The 16,805-nt window shown below is 41.1% G+C and overlaps 1 protein-coding gene across 1 annotated transcript in view; it reads left to right on the top strand.

Moving 5' to 3' along the window:
• Positions 1-573: 573 nt before the first annotated feature.
• Positions 574-16,805, top strand: part of LOC148053776 (uncharacterized) — a 44,257-nt gene continuing 28,025 nt past the window's right edge. The window contains exons 1-3 of the mRNA XM_087772840.1: positions 574-695; positions 1,104-1,203; positions 6,822-6,928. Coding sequence (XP_087628966.1) covers positions 1,191-1,203; positions 6,822-6,928 — 120 coding nt within the window. The 5' untranslated portion in view covers positions 574-695; positions 1,104-1,190. The remainder of the gene's footprint in view (positions 696-1,103; positions 1,204-6,821; positions 6,929-16,805) is intronic.

Below are 16,805 nucleotides of genomic sequence, written 5' to 3'. Positions count from 1 at the left end.
CTGGCATAAGCTGAATTCTGACATTCCCGAGCAGTGGGAACGAGGCTTTTGAGCTCTCACATTAGCATACCCTGCACTTGCTACAAGTGGGTTTTTTTCAAGAGGAGTCAAAGTTTTCGAATTCTGAGCCTGGAGGACCAAAGACATAGGATAGGGAATGTCCTGATGTGCTCCGTACTAATCTCAAATGCATTATAATGCCAAAGAAGTGGCCATATAAGTGTTTTGTTCTCTACAGTCATTTAACTTTGTAAGTAAGTGACTCATGATTTGGCACCCAATGGCATCAGTAACGTCTTTTTCTGGTTTTGGCAAGCAATGAATTCTGGTTCCAGCACATAATGACAACAACTGTACAAAGCTGTTAATGGTTTTCATGTGTTAGAGATAAGGACACTGATTATCAAAATGAATGACTAAGAGAGGTGGAATGTCTTAATTAGTCATCATGCTGCTTTGCTTTGAAAGCCCATATTGCCTTTGATTAAGCTCAGGACTTCTGTCAGTAAGAATCACTTGCACTAACAAATAAAAGGCAAGCAAGAGGGGAAAGTGGCTGTAACCTCTGTCCAGTTGTGGTGTTGTCATCAGGATGGGCTGTGGGTAGATGGTGTAGTCTTTACCAGCAACATCTGCTGCGTCTTTTGGCCAGCTTGAACAACAGATTGCATCCGGCTCCATGGGATCTTCTCCATGTAAGTGTGTTTCAAAGTTGAGGGGCCAGGGACTTTTTCTAGAGTCTCCCTTTGCTAGTATGGGGAAATCCAGGTGGAGCCAATAGTGCTCAAGTTATTGGTGCAGTTCATAGCAGAAGATCCTGAAGGATGCAGTCAGAATCTTTCCAGCATTAACAGTTCATCGTAGCTAGAAAAGGAAACAGGCTTTTTGTGTAGATGGAGAATTTGCTTAACTGTAGGCATATAAGACACCTAATTATTGGACTGCTAGCAATGCTATAGTTTGCTGTTTGTTTTGCATTCTTGGATGGGTAAATGTGTTATAGGAAAGCTGATAATACTCAGGCACTGCCAAGGTATAATGTGGGGAGTTGATGGGATTGTCCTCTAATCTCATGAATAATCATGCTGATATCTTTTATCCAGGATGCTGGCTTCACCTGGAAACTGGGAATTTCTTCTCTCAGTTACCCAGAAGGTGGGCAGGACTCCTCTCCTTGTTTGCACAGCTGCATGAGTGGAGCAGGTAAGGAGGAATGCCTCTTTAAACCTGGAATTATAGACATGAAGGCCCTGTAAACCCTTGTTTGTATTCCTTTGCTTGGTGTAGTATGTTGTAAAGATTACATCTCACCAGTGTTTCTTGTGAGCATCTGTACAAGGAAATTTCCAACAATAAAAGTGAATAATAAACCAGAGCTGATTTCAGTTACTAGATGAAGACACCTAAATGCATGTGTCTACATATGTGGCAGTTAAGTATTGAAACTTCCATCATCCTTGATGGATGCAGTGGAGCTTGGGGAGCTATTTCAGCTCTGGTTAGTGTAAGCTCCTCGCAGCTGGAGAGCTCTCTACCTCCCACTGATGGAGTTAGCTCAATTCGGCTGCTCATAGGCAGGTATCTGGTGCTGGTTGGCATGCTCCGGGGCATTGGAGACATCCACAGCGGTGGGGTGTATGAGGCAAGACGATGTGACTGCTTGAAGTTAACTGAAGAACACCTGCTCAGCAGGCAGGACTTGTACATCTATTGTATTGGTTAAAATATACTGATGAAGAATAGGTCCGAATTAATTTCTGAAAAACTCCTTTGTGGATCGCAGCTGATTCTGTGCGCGACTTGGCTCGCTAACTTGTGTGCCGTGTTTGAGCTCATAATGAATATGCCTATCTACTTTAAGGCTATTGACATATTATTTTGCTCCAGATTGAACTCTGAGGGTGTTTTTGCTGTCTGAAAGGAGCTGATGCTTTTATTTGGCAGGCTGAGTCCCTTTTTTCCCTTGCGTTTGTGCTGCTTCACTTTATATTAGATTCTTCCGAATAATTCAGGTCAAAAAAAGTGGTGACATGGAATAGTAAGCTGTTTGCCCTAAAGGAATTGTATCAATTCAGATGGGTTCTCCTGTCTGAGTTCTTGGGAAGTGGTGTCTATGGCTCTTCCTATTACAATATGGAGCTTTCAATCATTGCATCTGTGTAGTGCGCTGGATATTCTTCTGAATGCCTCTTGATTTTTTTTTTTTCTTTTTAAACTTTTCTAGCATTTCTTTTGACCACTGAACTGAATTACAGCAATGAATATAGTATGTACCTTAAAGGCCCCTGTATCTGAACAAGGTTGTGTAGAAGGAGGGGGTCCTATAGTATAGAGGAGTCAGGCTCTGAATTCATTCTTCCAGTTCTTTGAGTGCTTGAAACTCCTTGTGTTTCCTTATCCAATACTAGACTAGAAGATGAAAAAAACCTACTGAAAATAGAGCGTGTTTAAAAATAAGTATAGCATACAGCATCTTCCAGGTTTAGTGTAACAATTGAGAATCTAATCTGCATAATATAGCAATTAGTTTTCTCAAACTACCAAATGTCTGTTATTTCAGAACCTTTTAGCTGTAAACATTATGTTCAAATACAGATGGTGTTGTTCAGGGTTTTTTTTGCACAATTTGATCAGACGAAATATACCACATTTTGAGTTTAGCATCAGTATTTGCAAGGCTGTTTGTAGGAACTAATGAATATAGATGGTATTGCTAGATGTGCGTAACATGTTCCTACAGCGTGGAGCTCAGAGCTCGGGTGTCATTTTGGAATTCATTGGCTATCAAAGGAAGCCGGCTGCCTCCTCCACTTCAGCCTGTGTAAAGAAATATTATGGTTCATCATTAAAAAATAATAAAGCTTTGAAAGTGACCATAAATGAGGCTTCCTCTACACAGAACTCATGACCAACCAAGCAGAAAGACAAAGTAAAATCGTTTGGTAATGACAAGCCCAATTCTGCTTCCTCTGGAAGCCTAAGGCAATATTGCTGTTATTGCCAGAGAAAGTGGTGCTGGACTAATCAATTAACAGCGTGCTGCCAATAATGATGAGGAATTAATGTTGAAATGGATAAATCGGCATCTAAGGGGCTGGGTCACTGTTGGCTGTGTGAGTAATGAGACTGTTGGATTGGGAATGTACTTCTGATACTCTGTTCGGGTGTTATTGCTTCGAGATAGCATCAGCTGCTTGTACCATCGCTATGTGTTGGGGACTGCATTTTGGATGTGCAGAAGGTGGGTACTGTAGATAACGGGATCTATGCAACTCCAGTTCAGACTGGTATGTGTGAGGCTCATGTCAAAGTGCTGGTGTGGGTTCAGATGGGGTAGGTGGAGATAGTGTTTATGTATTGTTGCATTTACAACAGAATTTACGCTGTCTGAAACCTAGACCCCACCCAAACTTCACTTAATAGCCTGAGATGCAGATTTTGAGCTGGTATAGGGGAGACCAGGATGTAAGAAAAGCATTAATTTAGGTTTATTAGCACAGCAGAAGAATACTGAACTGGAGAAAGTATTGATGTGACTCCCAACCCCTGCCAGATGGGCTAGGGTCCTGTAGGGTTTGTGGAGCTGTTTCTGCCACAGCTGTGGGGCATGTCTGTCTTGCAGGGATATTCCCTGCTGCTGATTTCTCCCACTGGAAAATCTCTGCCTTACAGACCCTTGGTGTGAAATTTGTTGTGTTTGCTTGCTGAATATACAGGGATTAGGTCTGGGAATTAGATGAATAGGGTGCCTTAGTTTTGTTTTGCTTTCATTAGAGTTACTAAAAATCCTCTTTCTTCCTGTTCTGTGGCTTGAACAACATGTTTTAACCAGTGCTGTACCTGGTATCAGATGGTCTTTCTTCATCAAAAGGCAATCAAAGCTAGGAAGAGGCATTTCGTGTTTGGAAAAAAAAAGATCTATACATAAACAATGCTGCAAGAAGTTGTACCAGCCTATTCAGGCTTTGACTTCCCCCTCAGGCTTCCTCAGCCTTTCTGAAAACACACAGTTCGGATCATAACTTCATGTTCCAGTTTCTTGTTTTTCTCATTGTGTTCTCCAGGCTCTAAAACTTTACCTGGTTTTCTCTTTCCTTTCCTTTTCTCTTAGTGGTGCAGTGGGTGAGTTAAAGGACTTGGACCAATGAACAAATTGATTTTTAAGCTCCATAATTGCCAAAAATATTTGTGCATCTTTCTTCTGTGCAGTTAGACATACAGTGAACTAAAGCCAAGTTCTACCTGTCTCTTCCTTTAGAAATCCTAGCATAGCATCCCTTCTTCCTATGGCATTGAATCTGTGTATCGCCCAACAGGATACATTTTCACTTTAAATGGATATTTCTGTAGAAGCCTGGTTCTTGTTGCTGGTCCCTCACAGATGCTCCCCATGCCTATGCACTGTGAGCATCTTGGGAAGCTTCTTGTCAACAGTTGTGGCTATGAGATGACTATGGATTTTAAAAAAAAGCTTTTTGGAGGAATGTATCAATTTAGGAAAGAGGACATTGAAAAAAAGACCCTGGATAAAATACCATGAAAACAGGAACACTTCCCTACAACCTACACCCACACATGGTGCAGAGCAGCCCTGAGGTCAGGCAACGAGCAAGGTTGAGGTTCAAATGTATTTTCTCTGCACTGAACCCAGATCTCCAACTTCACAGGACGTCCTGTGAATAAAAAGTTGATATTCTGGCATGGGTCCTCCAGCTGGAGCTGCTCGTCTTGGCCTGATTAACAGCCAAAGCCAAAGAGAGGAGCTGACCCCCTGGCAGTTCAGGTGCCCTCACCCTACAGCTGGGGATCGGCTCTGCCCTGGAGAAGCTCTACGGCCAAGTTGCTGATCACAAGCGGGCTATTCAAGTGCAGAAAATCTTAGAAGGGGTAAGACCATATTCTGGGTATTCAGTTATTTGCTATTATTGCTGCTAATTAGTGAACCTGACCACAGCTATTCATGTGTAAAATAGCTGTTGAGACTTTTCTATTTACTTTCCCTTTTGTGGGACGCTGTCAGGAGTACACAGAAGAACACAATGATTATGCATACTAAATATTGAGTAGCATATGCCATATGCTGTGATTCAGCGTCTTCAATAAATCTTAATTAGTTAAATATAACCAAACTAACTATTCTTTTATTCTGAAATTGGTAGCAAATTGAATGTGACTGATGTACAGTCCTCCATGTTAACAGGAATAAAGAGCTCTTTAGCAAGCTTGCAGAAGCAACATACTTATAATTGCTTCTATTATTAGCAAGGTGCTTTAATCCAGTGATAATGAAGGTAATGATTTTCCTGGTTGCAGTGTAATTCTTCTCAGTATCTCTTGCCGTGTCTCACAGCAGAACACATGCTTGGCGGGAGTTCAACACCACAGATGCAGAGAAACCACTTCTGTCCTCCAAAGGCAGAAGCTTGAGTTGCTGTATCAGCCGTGTGGCTGCAGTTCTGCTTCCAGTTATTCAGCACCCATCAGTCTAGGCCCACATCTGCAGTCATTCCCTCTATGCTGGAATAATGAAGTTAAAAAAACCCCAAAAGCACGAACAACAAAGACAGAAACATGGCTAGGAGAAAAGTCCTGGAAAGCGTTTAAGGCTGCATCCCTGTAGGCAGCAGCAGTGTATATAACTCCTTCATAAACCAACCAAATGCCACCTTACAAGTGGCTGAGCTTTTCTGGTCAATTCTGCTTGTGTTTTTACCCCAGTTAAAAATGGCTGTGGCTTATATGAGGTATCTAATACTTAATAATAGCAATATGCTCTTGTTTTATCCATACTTCAAGCATTTTCAGGATGACGTGACATTTAGTGATTGAAGGACTGTCAGTGAGATGGTGAAAAACAAAAACCAAAGTGGTGACTCATGATTTTGTCCTCTGCCAAATTTCCTTCAAGAGAGCTTTTAGATGTGCACATCTGGAAAACTGCTTCCAGGGCACAACGGTGGAGCAGGGCCGCAGAGCCGCTCTGTCCATTTAACATTTCCAGTCTTCATCCACAGTCTCTCTGGCTACGCAGCTACTAATGAAACCTAGGAAATGATACAGCCTGTGTGATCAGGAGTTGATAAAAAATGGATTTATTTTTTTCTGTGGGAAGAAATAACTCAAGAACAGAGTCTGGCTGAGTTCCTGCCCTTTAGTTCCAAGGTGGAACAAGGAAACATCGAATGTGGTACTTTGCTCAGAGAAAAATGCTAGTACGCAGGAAAGCCAAAGAACCTGGAGAAGGATGAAAGAGGGAAGGATGTGCTTATACCAGTACTTCGTACTATTCAAACACTAAATAAAATATGAATGGCTATAGAAGCAAATTATGGGCTTTGAGATGCTTTGTTTGCATTTAAAAGAGGAAGTGTATGTTTTGATGAAGATAATAGAGGAGGTACCTGTCAGAGGAGGTAGCTGCACCACTCTCCTTGAGTCCTGGGATAGTGAAATGTGAATAAATGAGACGCTTCCAAAGAGGGAGCAACAGCCTAAGAATAGTTTGCACCATTTGGTTTTTATTTGAATCAGGAGGTCCAATGAATCTAAAGCTGAAAGGGGGGGGAAATAATTGGGATTTACACCTGGGTTAGAGAAGAGGCATGAAATAGTTCTGATGTACAACATCCGAGCCCAATACCTTACGGGAAGGTGATCAGATTCCCCATGGCAGCGTAAGGCAGTAGTCAATGGTTTGGTCTAAGACACTCCAAAGCTTTCCGATTCTGGCCTGGGCTGATTCTTGGTTTTGAGCTGATTCCTGTTCAAACTTTCAGCAGGTTCCCCTGCTTTGAATGATTGTGTTTTCCCATGCTCCTAAGGGGCAATACAGCTGGACTGGTCCAAAGAAAAGGTGTGTGACCTGGGAGCCTGGAGGGGTAGGGTTCCCCAGCGACCAGATGAGCCATCTCCACCACGAAGAGAAAAGGTGCGTTTTCACATGGCAGAATCTGCACGGCAGACTTTAAATGCACGACAGTTGCTCACACTTCTTTTGCTTTGTTCATTTTTAACTTATTTACATATATTCCATATGAACATTGTCATGTACTGACACCTGTACATAGAGTATACTGAACAAATCCTGTTTCCAAAACTTCTTGCTTCTGCTAGCTCTTAACATACCCTTGGAGTATCTTCCGTGTCGGAAAGTGCTGTGGAGATGAGAGAGGTACGAAGGCAGGCATTTATTGGAAGCAATGTGGCTATTCATCTGTGAAGTCTGTAGCAATAAAACAACAAAACTTGAACCCTGAATCTAAGGAAGGCAATGGCATGGAACTGAGGGTGTTTTTGCTAAAGCTTCCCAGTGTTTTGCTAGGTGACATGTCACACTCATTATATTTGATTCATGGGTTTCAGTGCCAAGAGCCGAGCACCAGCTTTAGTAACCGATTGTAAAAGAAAAATAGACAGTGCAGGAGCTGGGATAAACATTAGTGATTCTCACTGCTTTGAATTCGGTCTTAAATGAATGTTATTACCAGAAATGTCCAGAATACTTTAACACCTGAGCATACCTGTTCAGGATTTGGACTATGTTACCTGCACTTTTTAAGAGGACATGAATCTGATGTTACACACCAAGTGTAGACCCATTCTTACTTTGGATCAGGACAGGTCATGCCCAGTATTGCATCATGTAACCAAATGGTGAAACCTGCTGGTTCGTTGTCTTGGAAGAGTGAAGATCAGTCCAGTTGTGTTTAGTCAATCTGTCCCTTTGCCTTTAAACAGGACTGTCCTCCTGTAGATGGATCCTGTGTTTTCAGGCAGAATTATTGCCTGTACCCACCAGGGACACAAAGACAGTTGGCTGACTTCAGCCAGTGCTTTGTGCTACCAACTTCCCCTCAGGAATCCTGTATGGAAATTGCTTACACTTGTCATGTATCTCGTCCTGCAAATGGGAATGATGGTGCTGGCTTGCCAGGGAGATGTGCAAATGGCTTCTTCATTGATGACCCATGCTAAATGTAAAGGAACTCTGGTGGTGGTCCTTGGGTCGCTCCCTGTTACCGTATGCCTTACTTCCCACTGCTATTAGGAGGGCGTATGACTTGCTACTGCTTCAACTGGTGATTGTGAGTATTTGACCAATTCGCATCCCTCAGATATTTGAAATATGTATTTAAGTGAAGAGGAGGATATACAATGTAACTTTGCGTAGGTTTGCCAATGATCAGATGCAAGCTGCTCAAAAAAATTCCCCCCCTCCCCTTACAGTTTTCAGCCACCGTAGACTGTGCTTCTAGGAAGTCTGGAGTATGTTCAAGCAATGATTTCCAAGAAATCAAGGACTTTGAAGGGTTGTGGTAAGGCTAGACTGCCACGTTCCAGCTTTTTTTTGCCACATCATCTAGCAACTGCTTCAGGAGACAATTCTTTCTCATGTAACATAAATAAGTTTCCTGAGCCTGTTTCTACCCTTGTCTTGCCAGCCTCAATTCCTATGGAAGGAATATATCCAGAACGTCTCATCTAAAGGGTGTGGGGAAGCAGTTTTTAAAATTTACTCCAAATAATTTGCCCTAAACTGGGTTTTGTCAAAATGATGTTATTGTGGTAGCCCCAATGAACCTTTTTAGTACTGTGATGACAGCAATATTGGTCTGAGAGCTGTTTGTGATTTCTGGTTACTTAGTCATCTAGAATGTGTCTGGTCAGGTCTAAGGCACTTGTTTCTGTGCTTGGGGATGCTCATGTGGATTTATGACCTTATGGAAATATTTATTAGTAAATATGTTAGATGTGGCTAAACTGGCTGCTTTAGCTCCTTAGAAAAAGTGTCTGGAGGTCTCAGGTAACAGGCATGACGTGCATCTCGTGGGGAATGGATCCAAATGCCAGCTTCCTAGCTGGCTTCTCACTGCATCAGGCCAGGTGTGGGTCCACCACTCTCTGAAGCACTTCAAACGAAGTTGGAAGGGTTAATTAGTGTCCTAAGTGGTTGCCATTCCAACAGAGATGGCCAGATTCTGCACCCATTTTTAAAAGATATACTGATTTCCAACTAGAAATATATATAATAGAAATATACTGTGCTCTCCAACTAGATCTCTACATGAAGTTGAGCACTCTATATCTATCCTGTCAGTCAATTTTGAATTTCATTCTAAAACAGAACTCAAGAGCCCATAATTAGATTGTTATTAGGATTAATTTTCAAGTACTCCATGATTTCTCTTCTGATTAAAATGGAAAAAACCCTTCATCCAGCCCCCCAGTCGCACAGAAGGAAAAAAGGCTTGGAAGGGGTAGAAAGGAGAGATGGGCAGATGTTATATTTAGATTGCAGCAAGCAGATTTCTCATTCCAGACAGGTAGTGGGTTATTAATTCCCTCAAGTTGTTCGGCACATGTCATAAACCATGAGAGCAGCTGAGCTCAAGAGGTTCACAAATGTCAGCTGAACCCCAAGAATTACTGCTGTCTCTAGGTCTCTTCCATATTGGTTGTTAAATCTTGTATATTATCCCTCCCCAAGAAGGAAAGGCAGCAATGCAATACTAAAAATACCTGAATACATTTTTCAACATTAAGCATAAAATATGTTGAGATATCTATGAAACGCGCACTATATATCTTCTTGTAGCAAAATTATATGCAGGGAGAAAGCCGGCACTTAAACTCAACGTTTCTGTAAGTCCTAATGCTAACGTTGTCACTTCTAGTGGTGCCAGCAGTCTCTGAAGTTATATGGGCTCAACTTTGCGTCAGGTCCTTCTGCTTCAAGTTTTTGCTCAGCCTATGCCTACAAATGTGTCTCTGATCTCCCTAAGGTTGGAAAATGAGAATGAGGAGAAGTGGCTCTGCTGTGTCAAAGGAATAAGCTGTATGCTCTGGGTTTTGTTTTGAGCTCATGGGGAAATGTTCAGTAAAGAAAGCCATGCAGTCTTTCAGCATGGAAGTCCCCAAGAGGAGATCTCTGATGTGCTGAAGGTACTCAGAAATCTATCTATTCCCTAAAGTCTCTCCCTGATTTCACAGTCATCCTGTAAACCCTTCTAGTTACATCCCCTGACCCGGTCATCGTACATGATCCAGCTGCAGGGCTCTGCCAGTTTTCTAAAGTGGAAAGTTCCACAGCTGGACTGAAAATGTCTCTGCAGTCTGGTTTCCACCCTTTGAGAGGGGACAAATACATCATCAAGAGGTTTTTCTTTTATGTTTCTCAGGAGCAGGGATAGGTTGTGTTTTATATCTTAACTGCTGTAATTTTTCTTATGGCTGTGAACATAAGGGATGTATCAAAAGTAGGAATGAATGTGTTGGGTAGATTTGGTCCTTACATCCTGCTTACGTTCTTAAATGGTAGCCAAGACACATGGTCTCAATGGTCAGAAGAGTTTTTGGTGTTTGGTTTTTTTAATTAAATAGGGCTCCTAATTAGGAGAAAACACTTTCTTTGCAGAATATTAAAACTTTGTAACAAATAAATTAATTTTCAGGCTCTTTGAGCTACTGATTAATTTGTCTGCAGAGTAAATATCTCAAGCTCAAGTCTGGGCAACTTCCTGCTTTTGAATAGTTTCTGTGGAATTCTTGCACGCAGCAGTGACAGGTTAATTTTATGGCGGGAGTAACTACGTGGTGGTTTGTTAGCACTCGTTAAGCCAGCCAAACCATATTCTTGTGCATAACAACAACAGAGTCTCCTCACTGTCAGAAAACACATTACAAAAACCACATTGTTGCTGTATACTTCTCATAAAAACTACTAAAGACAATGTACTAGTAGAAAATAAAGCATTAGAGTAAATAATTGGAGTTTTGGATTCAGGGCAAATATGAATCAATACATCAGGTAAATTTGGTTTTCCTTATCTCCACTTCATTTGAATATCCAATTATGTTCATATTGGTTTTGATAATGGTCAGGTGACATCTAATTCCAAGAGGACTGGTAACAGCCCCTGTCGCGATTTACTTTGCAGGCAATGAATTTTGTTTTCATGTAGACTGGATTGGAGTTGGGGGAAGATAAGTAATTGGGCAGGACAACAGACTCAAAGTAGGTGAAAATAATGAATGAAGTATTTTGATTTTTCTTTTTTAAGAGAACCTCTCCTTAGAAGCTTAACTGCATGCCTTACTCCATTGCTTTCCTAGGTGTACTCATGTTACTGTAATAAAATAAATTGCCCTTGATTTCTTATATTAATCATTCAATAGCTGAATACTGGGCAGATGCCATATTAGCTGTTGCTGCACAATGTTCATGGCATAGGGACTAGAGGTTTGCAAGGAAAGAGACAAAAAAATATTAGGCCATTGAGAAGACATGTAGAGCCCTCATTAATTATAATTTATAAAGGCATGCCAAAGCAAGACACTGAGTCAGATCCAGTGAGGAATGTTTCCGCAGAAAGACATTTGGGGGCATGAGTAGAGCAAAGATACCAAAGGAAAAATACTACCCAGAGTAGCATAGCTGTGATGGCTTGGGTTGGATTAGAAATAGGACAGTTATGATCTGTAACGATTACACTCGATCTTTTGGCCCACATGAATTAAGGTCATGGTTGGCTGTGCAAAGTGCCTAGGTTTTCCATCTCGAGAGTCTGTGCTTGGAGTTTTGCTAGCAGCGTTCAGCTGACAAACAAATGCATTCTCTCACGGTGATATTACAGGATAAGTTTTTCCTTCTCCCTTAATTCATGTTGTCTATAGAAGGATATTCTCTCTTCTGAATGCCTCTAAGATTGTTTGCTTTTCTGTGTAAGTGTGTTTTTGAATGGAAAAATGGGTTTCAGTAAAAGTACATCATGAGGGACTTGCTCTCTGTGTTTAACATATTTTAATTAAAGAAAACAACAATCCCAATATTTCTATGCCTAAATATTTTGCTATTCTTTATTAAGTAATATTTAATGATTAAAATTTTCAGACACTTGTAATCAATAGAAAAGAAGTGTCATCCCTGGTAACGGTAGGCTTCCACTGAATTTTAAGTGATACCAGCTTGAACTTCTTCCTGAAATCTAGGAAACTCATTTACTTTGCCAGAGCATTCTTTGTAGGTAATGATTCTCTTGGCGCAATGGCTAACTGCTGTCCTAGAAAGTCTTGGTAAAAAAAAAAAAAAGCCTTAAACTTTATTGATGGAGAAGGAGGAGAGAATTAATTTCTGATGCTAAGTAATAGTTAAGCACCATGTGTGTGACTGTGTAGGGTGTAGGGATGGGCTTTTTGACTCTTGCACACAGTATTTAAAAAGGAAGGCCAGTGACTTGCCCAGGGTGCTTGATCAGTTGCCTTGAGGGCCACCTTCCATTCCTGAGTGTGTTAAGTAAGAATGAGGGTTCCCTCTTCAGGTGGGTATACATCCACTGCTTGCTTTCTGCAGATGGGAGAGTCCAGAACTCACAAAACTCTCCCTGTCCCTCCTGGAAGAGCGGTCTCGTTGGCTGCGGTGGCCTTGACCAAAGCCACTGATGCTCCCCTGGTCCCAGCGCAGGGAAGTCAGCAGGCTCCCTCCTGGGATGGCCCCTGCAGCTCTGCGTGGAGTCATCCCACCAAAAAAGCAGGACTTCCTTCTGGCTTTGCCTAAGCGGCCTTCCTACACTGACCCTTCATGGCAGAATCATTTCATACAGGCTTTCACCTTCAGGTATCAGGCAGGGTTAACAGTTATGTTCAACTAAGCTAAAATGTCATTTAATTCTTTAATAAAACACACTGGCTGCCCTATCCTGGTTCCCTGACCAAAGCCTGCTCCTTCAGTGTTGTTCATGACCTCCCCTGAGATGGTGCCATGCATGTCCCACAAGCAGAGCTGCAGCCCTTCGGGGTCCTTGAGGAAGCCATCCCAGCTCAGCTTCTGCCTCTGTAGCAGCGGGTGTCTGCAGTGAGCGCTCTCCTCCTTGGGGATTCTGCTTACAGTGCTTACAAAGGGGGGAAAAAAATAATCAAAACTTCCCCCTGGGTGGAAAAACCTCTTGATTTCCATTCTGCGGTACTGACTGTGCATTTCTGAAGTGGTTTGGTATAGAACAGGTCTCTGCATCACACTAAGAGTATTCTTTCATGTTGGCTGCAAACGCACATTCCAGTAAAGAAATTCTTCGTGCCGTTTATAATTTCACAGCTTCAGCCTGCTGCTATGCACTCTGCAGCAAGTAAACAATGCTATTTTGATAAAGAAAATAATTAGCTACCATTGCTAATTATGCTAATCCTCTTCTGGTGTTGTCACATTATAATGAAGGGTTTCGACAGTTTTGCACTTTGCATTTGGTTTGTGCAAAGCTATTATAATTTACCTTCCTTTCTGTACTAAAGGCAAAGTTCTTAAATATAAGGAGGAGTATATAAAACCACTGCATTATTTAGAAGAGATTTTTTTTTGTGGCTATGTATGGCCCTGTTCTGATGCATTGCTGTGTTGCTAGATGGAGATACAGAATCAAAACCTGTCTCCAATGGGATAAAATCTTCAAGATTGATGTGTTCCAGCCAGGGAACACAGGCAAAGAGAGGTGTACAGAACCTGTTCACCTTGATTTTTCTTTTTTTACCCCTCTCTTTATTCATCTTTAACGCAGTCACCATTAGAAGACATTGCTGCAACATACACATAGAAGCCAGGCATGTGCATTACAAATGCCAATGCTGCAGGTCCCTGTAACAAATTGCCACTAATCTATACACTTGATTGTATAGGCAGGCTCGAACTTTTGCATTTTAGCTGTTATCCCGATTAGTGCACAGGGGAGCACTGTACTAAATGTGTTTTTTATTTATTGTATTGTATCTCATTTTATTTGTATTTTATTAATTAATTTTTTTAGGGAGGTTTTGCAGCCAGTTGAAAGTGTCCTGGGTATCACAGGATAAACAGGAATACATTTTTCATATTACTGCAGTTTTTTTCTTACTTGATGAAGTTCCTATAGAGCTCATGTTCTTTGATCTGATTTTTTTTTGTTTTGTGTTACAGATGACTAAAAAATGAATCCTCTGCCTATGGTTTGTAAACTGGTTTAGCTGAAATAAATGTGCTTAAATCTGAGTTAGAACTAGCTCAGCACTTCAGAGAGTCCAAAACTCCAAGATGTCCTTTTCTCCTCTCTCCTGGCTCCAACAAGAATTGGTGTGACCTTCCTGAAATGGTGGAAGGACTGACTGATATGACCTCTAATGAGATTATAGATACAAAGAAAGACTTTACTGAAGGAATCCAGTGGTGTGTAGTCATCTGAATTAGATGTTTCAGTTTCATAGAATCACAGAATGGGTTGGGTTGGAAGGGACCTTTGAAGATCACCTAGTCTGACCCCCCTGCCATGGGCAGGGACACCTTTCACCAGGTCAGGTTGCTCAAGATAGAAAGCAGACTCTCAAATGGCACTAGCACAACAAGTTGTTAGTTTAATGAGTTAAGTGAAACCAGAACTGAATTTTGCAGGTTGTTTACCTCCACAGCTTAAACTGCTACCATGTTCTGTACTTTAACATTAGAATTATTGCTATTAATGATAACTTTTGTGTAGGCTTCAAGCAGAGAGGGCATTTTTGTGCTCACTTGCCTTCTAAATGACCACACACAGAGCCTTGCTCTTTGGCTCTGTTATTCTCAGATGTAAATCTTTATTATACTTGGAGTTATTACCTGTGTTGCCTTTTTATACAGTGAAGTTAGAAAAGTAATATGGTAAATGAGATGCATGTTACTCTAATGGATGCTTCATTTTGGGGCAGATGGGAATGAACAGTAAAGCATCATGATCAATTATAGCCACAGAGCTGAATAATTAAGACAATTTTAAGACATCTGTATCTAATTTCTAAGAGTAAGCTTACTACTGAAATTCTTTTTCTCCTTATGTGGGTTGATGTGTACAGGTAGAGAGCTCCATTTGCCAATAGAATGGACACGGGCTCTGCTGGAGTGATAAAGCAGAATATGAGATTATATTTACATTTAGTTGATGGCAATAAGCTTTAGCGGTTGTTTTTCTCTAAGCATCTGTGGATTGGACTATTTATGCAGAGTTTGTCATTTGCTTATACAAACTCTGTTAAGTCTTGCTCCTTTTTTTTTTTTTTAATTTGTACATTATACTTTCCCTATGGCATTTCTTGTTCCCACTGAGTCTTTGTGGTACACATGCTGGATGTTCACAACCCAAAGACTGTCACCATGCAAAAATAATAGTCATTTTAAGACAATTGGGGTTGCTGGAAGCAACATCATCAAAGTATGACTATATCTAATAAATAATCATTTAGCTCTTGTACTTTTTGACCATAGAGCTCAATGTACTTTCCAGCAGAGAGTAATTGTCTTTACTGCTGCTATCCAGACAGAGAAACAACACCTAGACAACATTATTTGCTGAATGTCATCTGGCAGCCGAGAACAGAAACTGGGACCTATCTATTGGCCTACAGTAACTAATTCTGAGATTTACTGTGTATATGTGTGTGTGTGTCTTCCTTCCATTGGAAAACCAGTTAAAACTGAAACTGTGCACTCTGGGAATGAATGCGTTTCCAAATTGGTTTCTCTGATTGCGGTATTTGCTCAGCCCATGTACAATCTTCTTCCACATAGGCTTTGCAGATGCGTGTATCCCCTGCTAACTTCAGGGTAGATGAGCTGGGTGGAACATAGACATAAGGGTCTGATTATCTGGGAATAGCAAGGGGAACTGCAAGATATTTACTTTGGGAATGCTGTTAATTACGAAGAATGACAATTGCCCTTTGTAAAATGTTTCCAATTTATTTAATGCAATCCACAGATGTAGAAGAAATGCACTGATTTCTAATTGCTTAAATCCAGACACAAGTTTTAAGGTAATTTAGATGTAGAAACAAGCTGCACAATTTTCCATTTGTTAGGAGGGATAAAAGTGCTTCTAAATAATTACTTAGTTCTGTAACTGCTATTTTTCCTCAGAGAAATGGAGGTACTTATGTTTTTAAAAGTAGATACTCTTTTCCCAATAGTTACGGTAAACTGTCTGAGATCTAAAAGAAAAAGAAACCTTTAAATCAGAATGATTTGTTATGTTTGTGTGTTTGGGGGAAGCTTAATGAACCATCTGACAGAAAGCTAGTGATAATTAGGCTGCTGAAATCCCCCCTCTTGCTGGCGGTGGTTTAATAGGAATAGCAGTGCCTTGGAAGAGTACTCGGCATGGGAATGTTGCCATTTCTGGGCATCTGCTGCTGGTGGATGCCATGTACTTTCTCAGAAGCTCCTATGAAACTTCCCACAAGTCCATACTTCAGTTGGACTTCAGCTCACTTTGGGAGCTACGCAACCAAGATGCTCGCTGTAGCTCATTGTATAGCTCATAACAATTCATAACATTGCTGCTATAAAAAAAGAGGCTGAGAAGAGCTGTCAGTGCACACCAGCATGTGAATGGACCCGAGCTGTGCTACACCAGCGCTTCTACCCTGTTACTCAAAAGGCTGGTATTTTTTAAGAGATATCACCTGACATGATGCTCAAGTTACCCACCTCCCGTTGTATTTTCTTTTATGGCCCAGACTGAATTTCAACCTTTGCTTTGTTGATATTATTCAGCAGTGTAAAATAATTCTCCAAAACGTACAGATGTTGTAAATTATTGTACAAGTCCAGTGGGAATCTGAACAGGTTTCAGCTTGTCTTCTAGACACGGGAAGTTCAAATGCCATCTGTGATAACTTGGGTTGGATTGCCCGATTTGACTATGAGTAACTTGCAAAACACTGGTGTGTTTTGAGGAATATATTCCAACTTTGACAACAGCTGAGTGCTCAGTAGATCGGCAGTCACATGCTGGGAACAGACAGGAGGGCCTGAG

The sequence above is a fragment of the Nipponia nippon genome, unplaced genomic scaffold, assembly GCF_047370975.1.
Source record: "Nipponia nippon isolate SJK-2023a ecotype South Korea unplaced genomic scaffold, ASM4737097v1 scaffold_37, whole genome shotgun sequence".
NCBI lineage: Eukaryota > Metazoa > Chordata > Aves > Pelecaniformes > Threskiornithidae > Nipponia > Nipponia nippon.
This window is presented reverse-complemented; position numbering and strand designations above follow the sequence as displayed.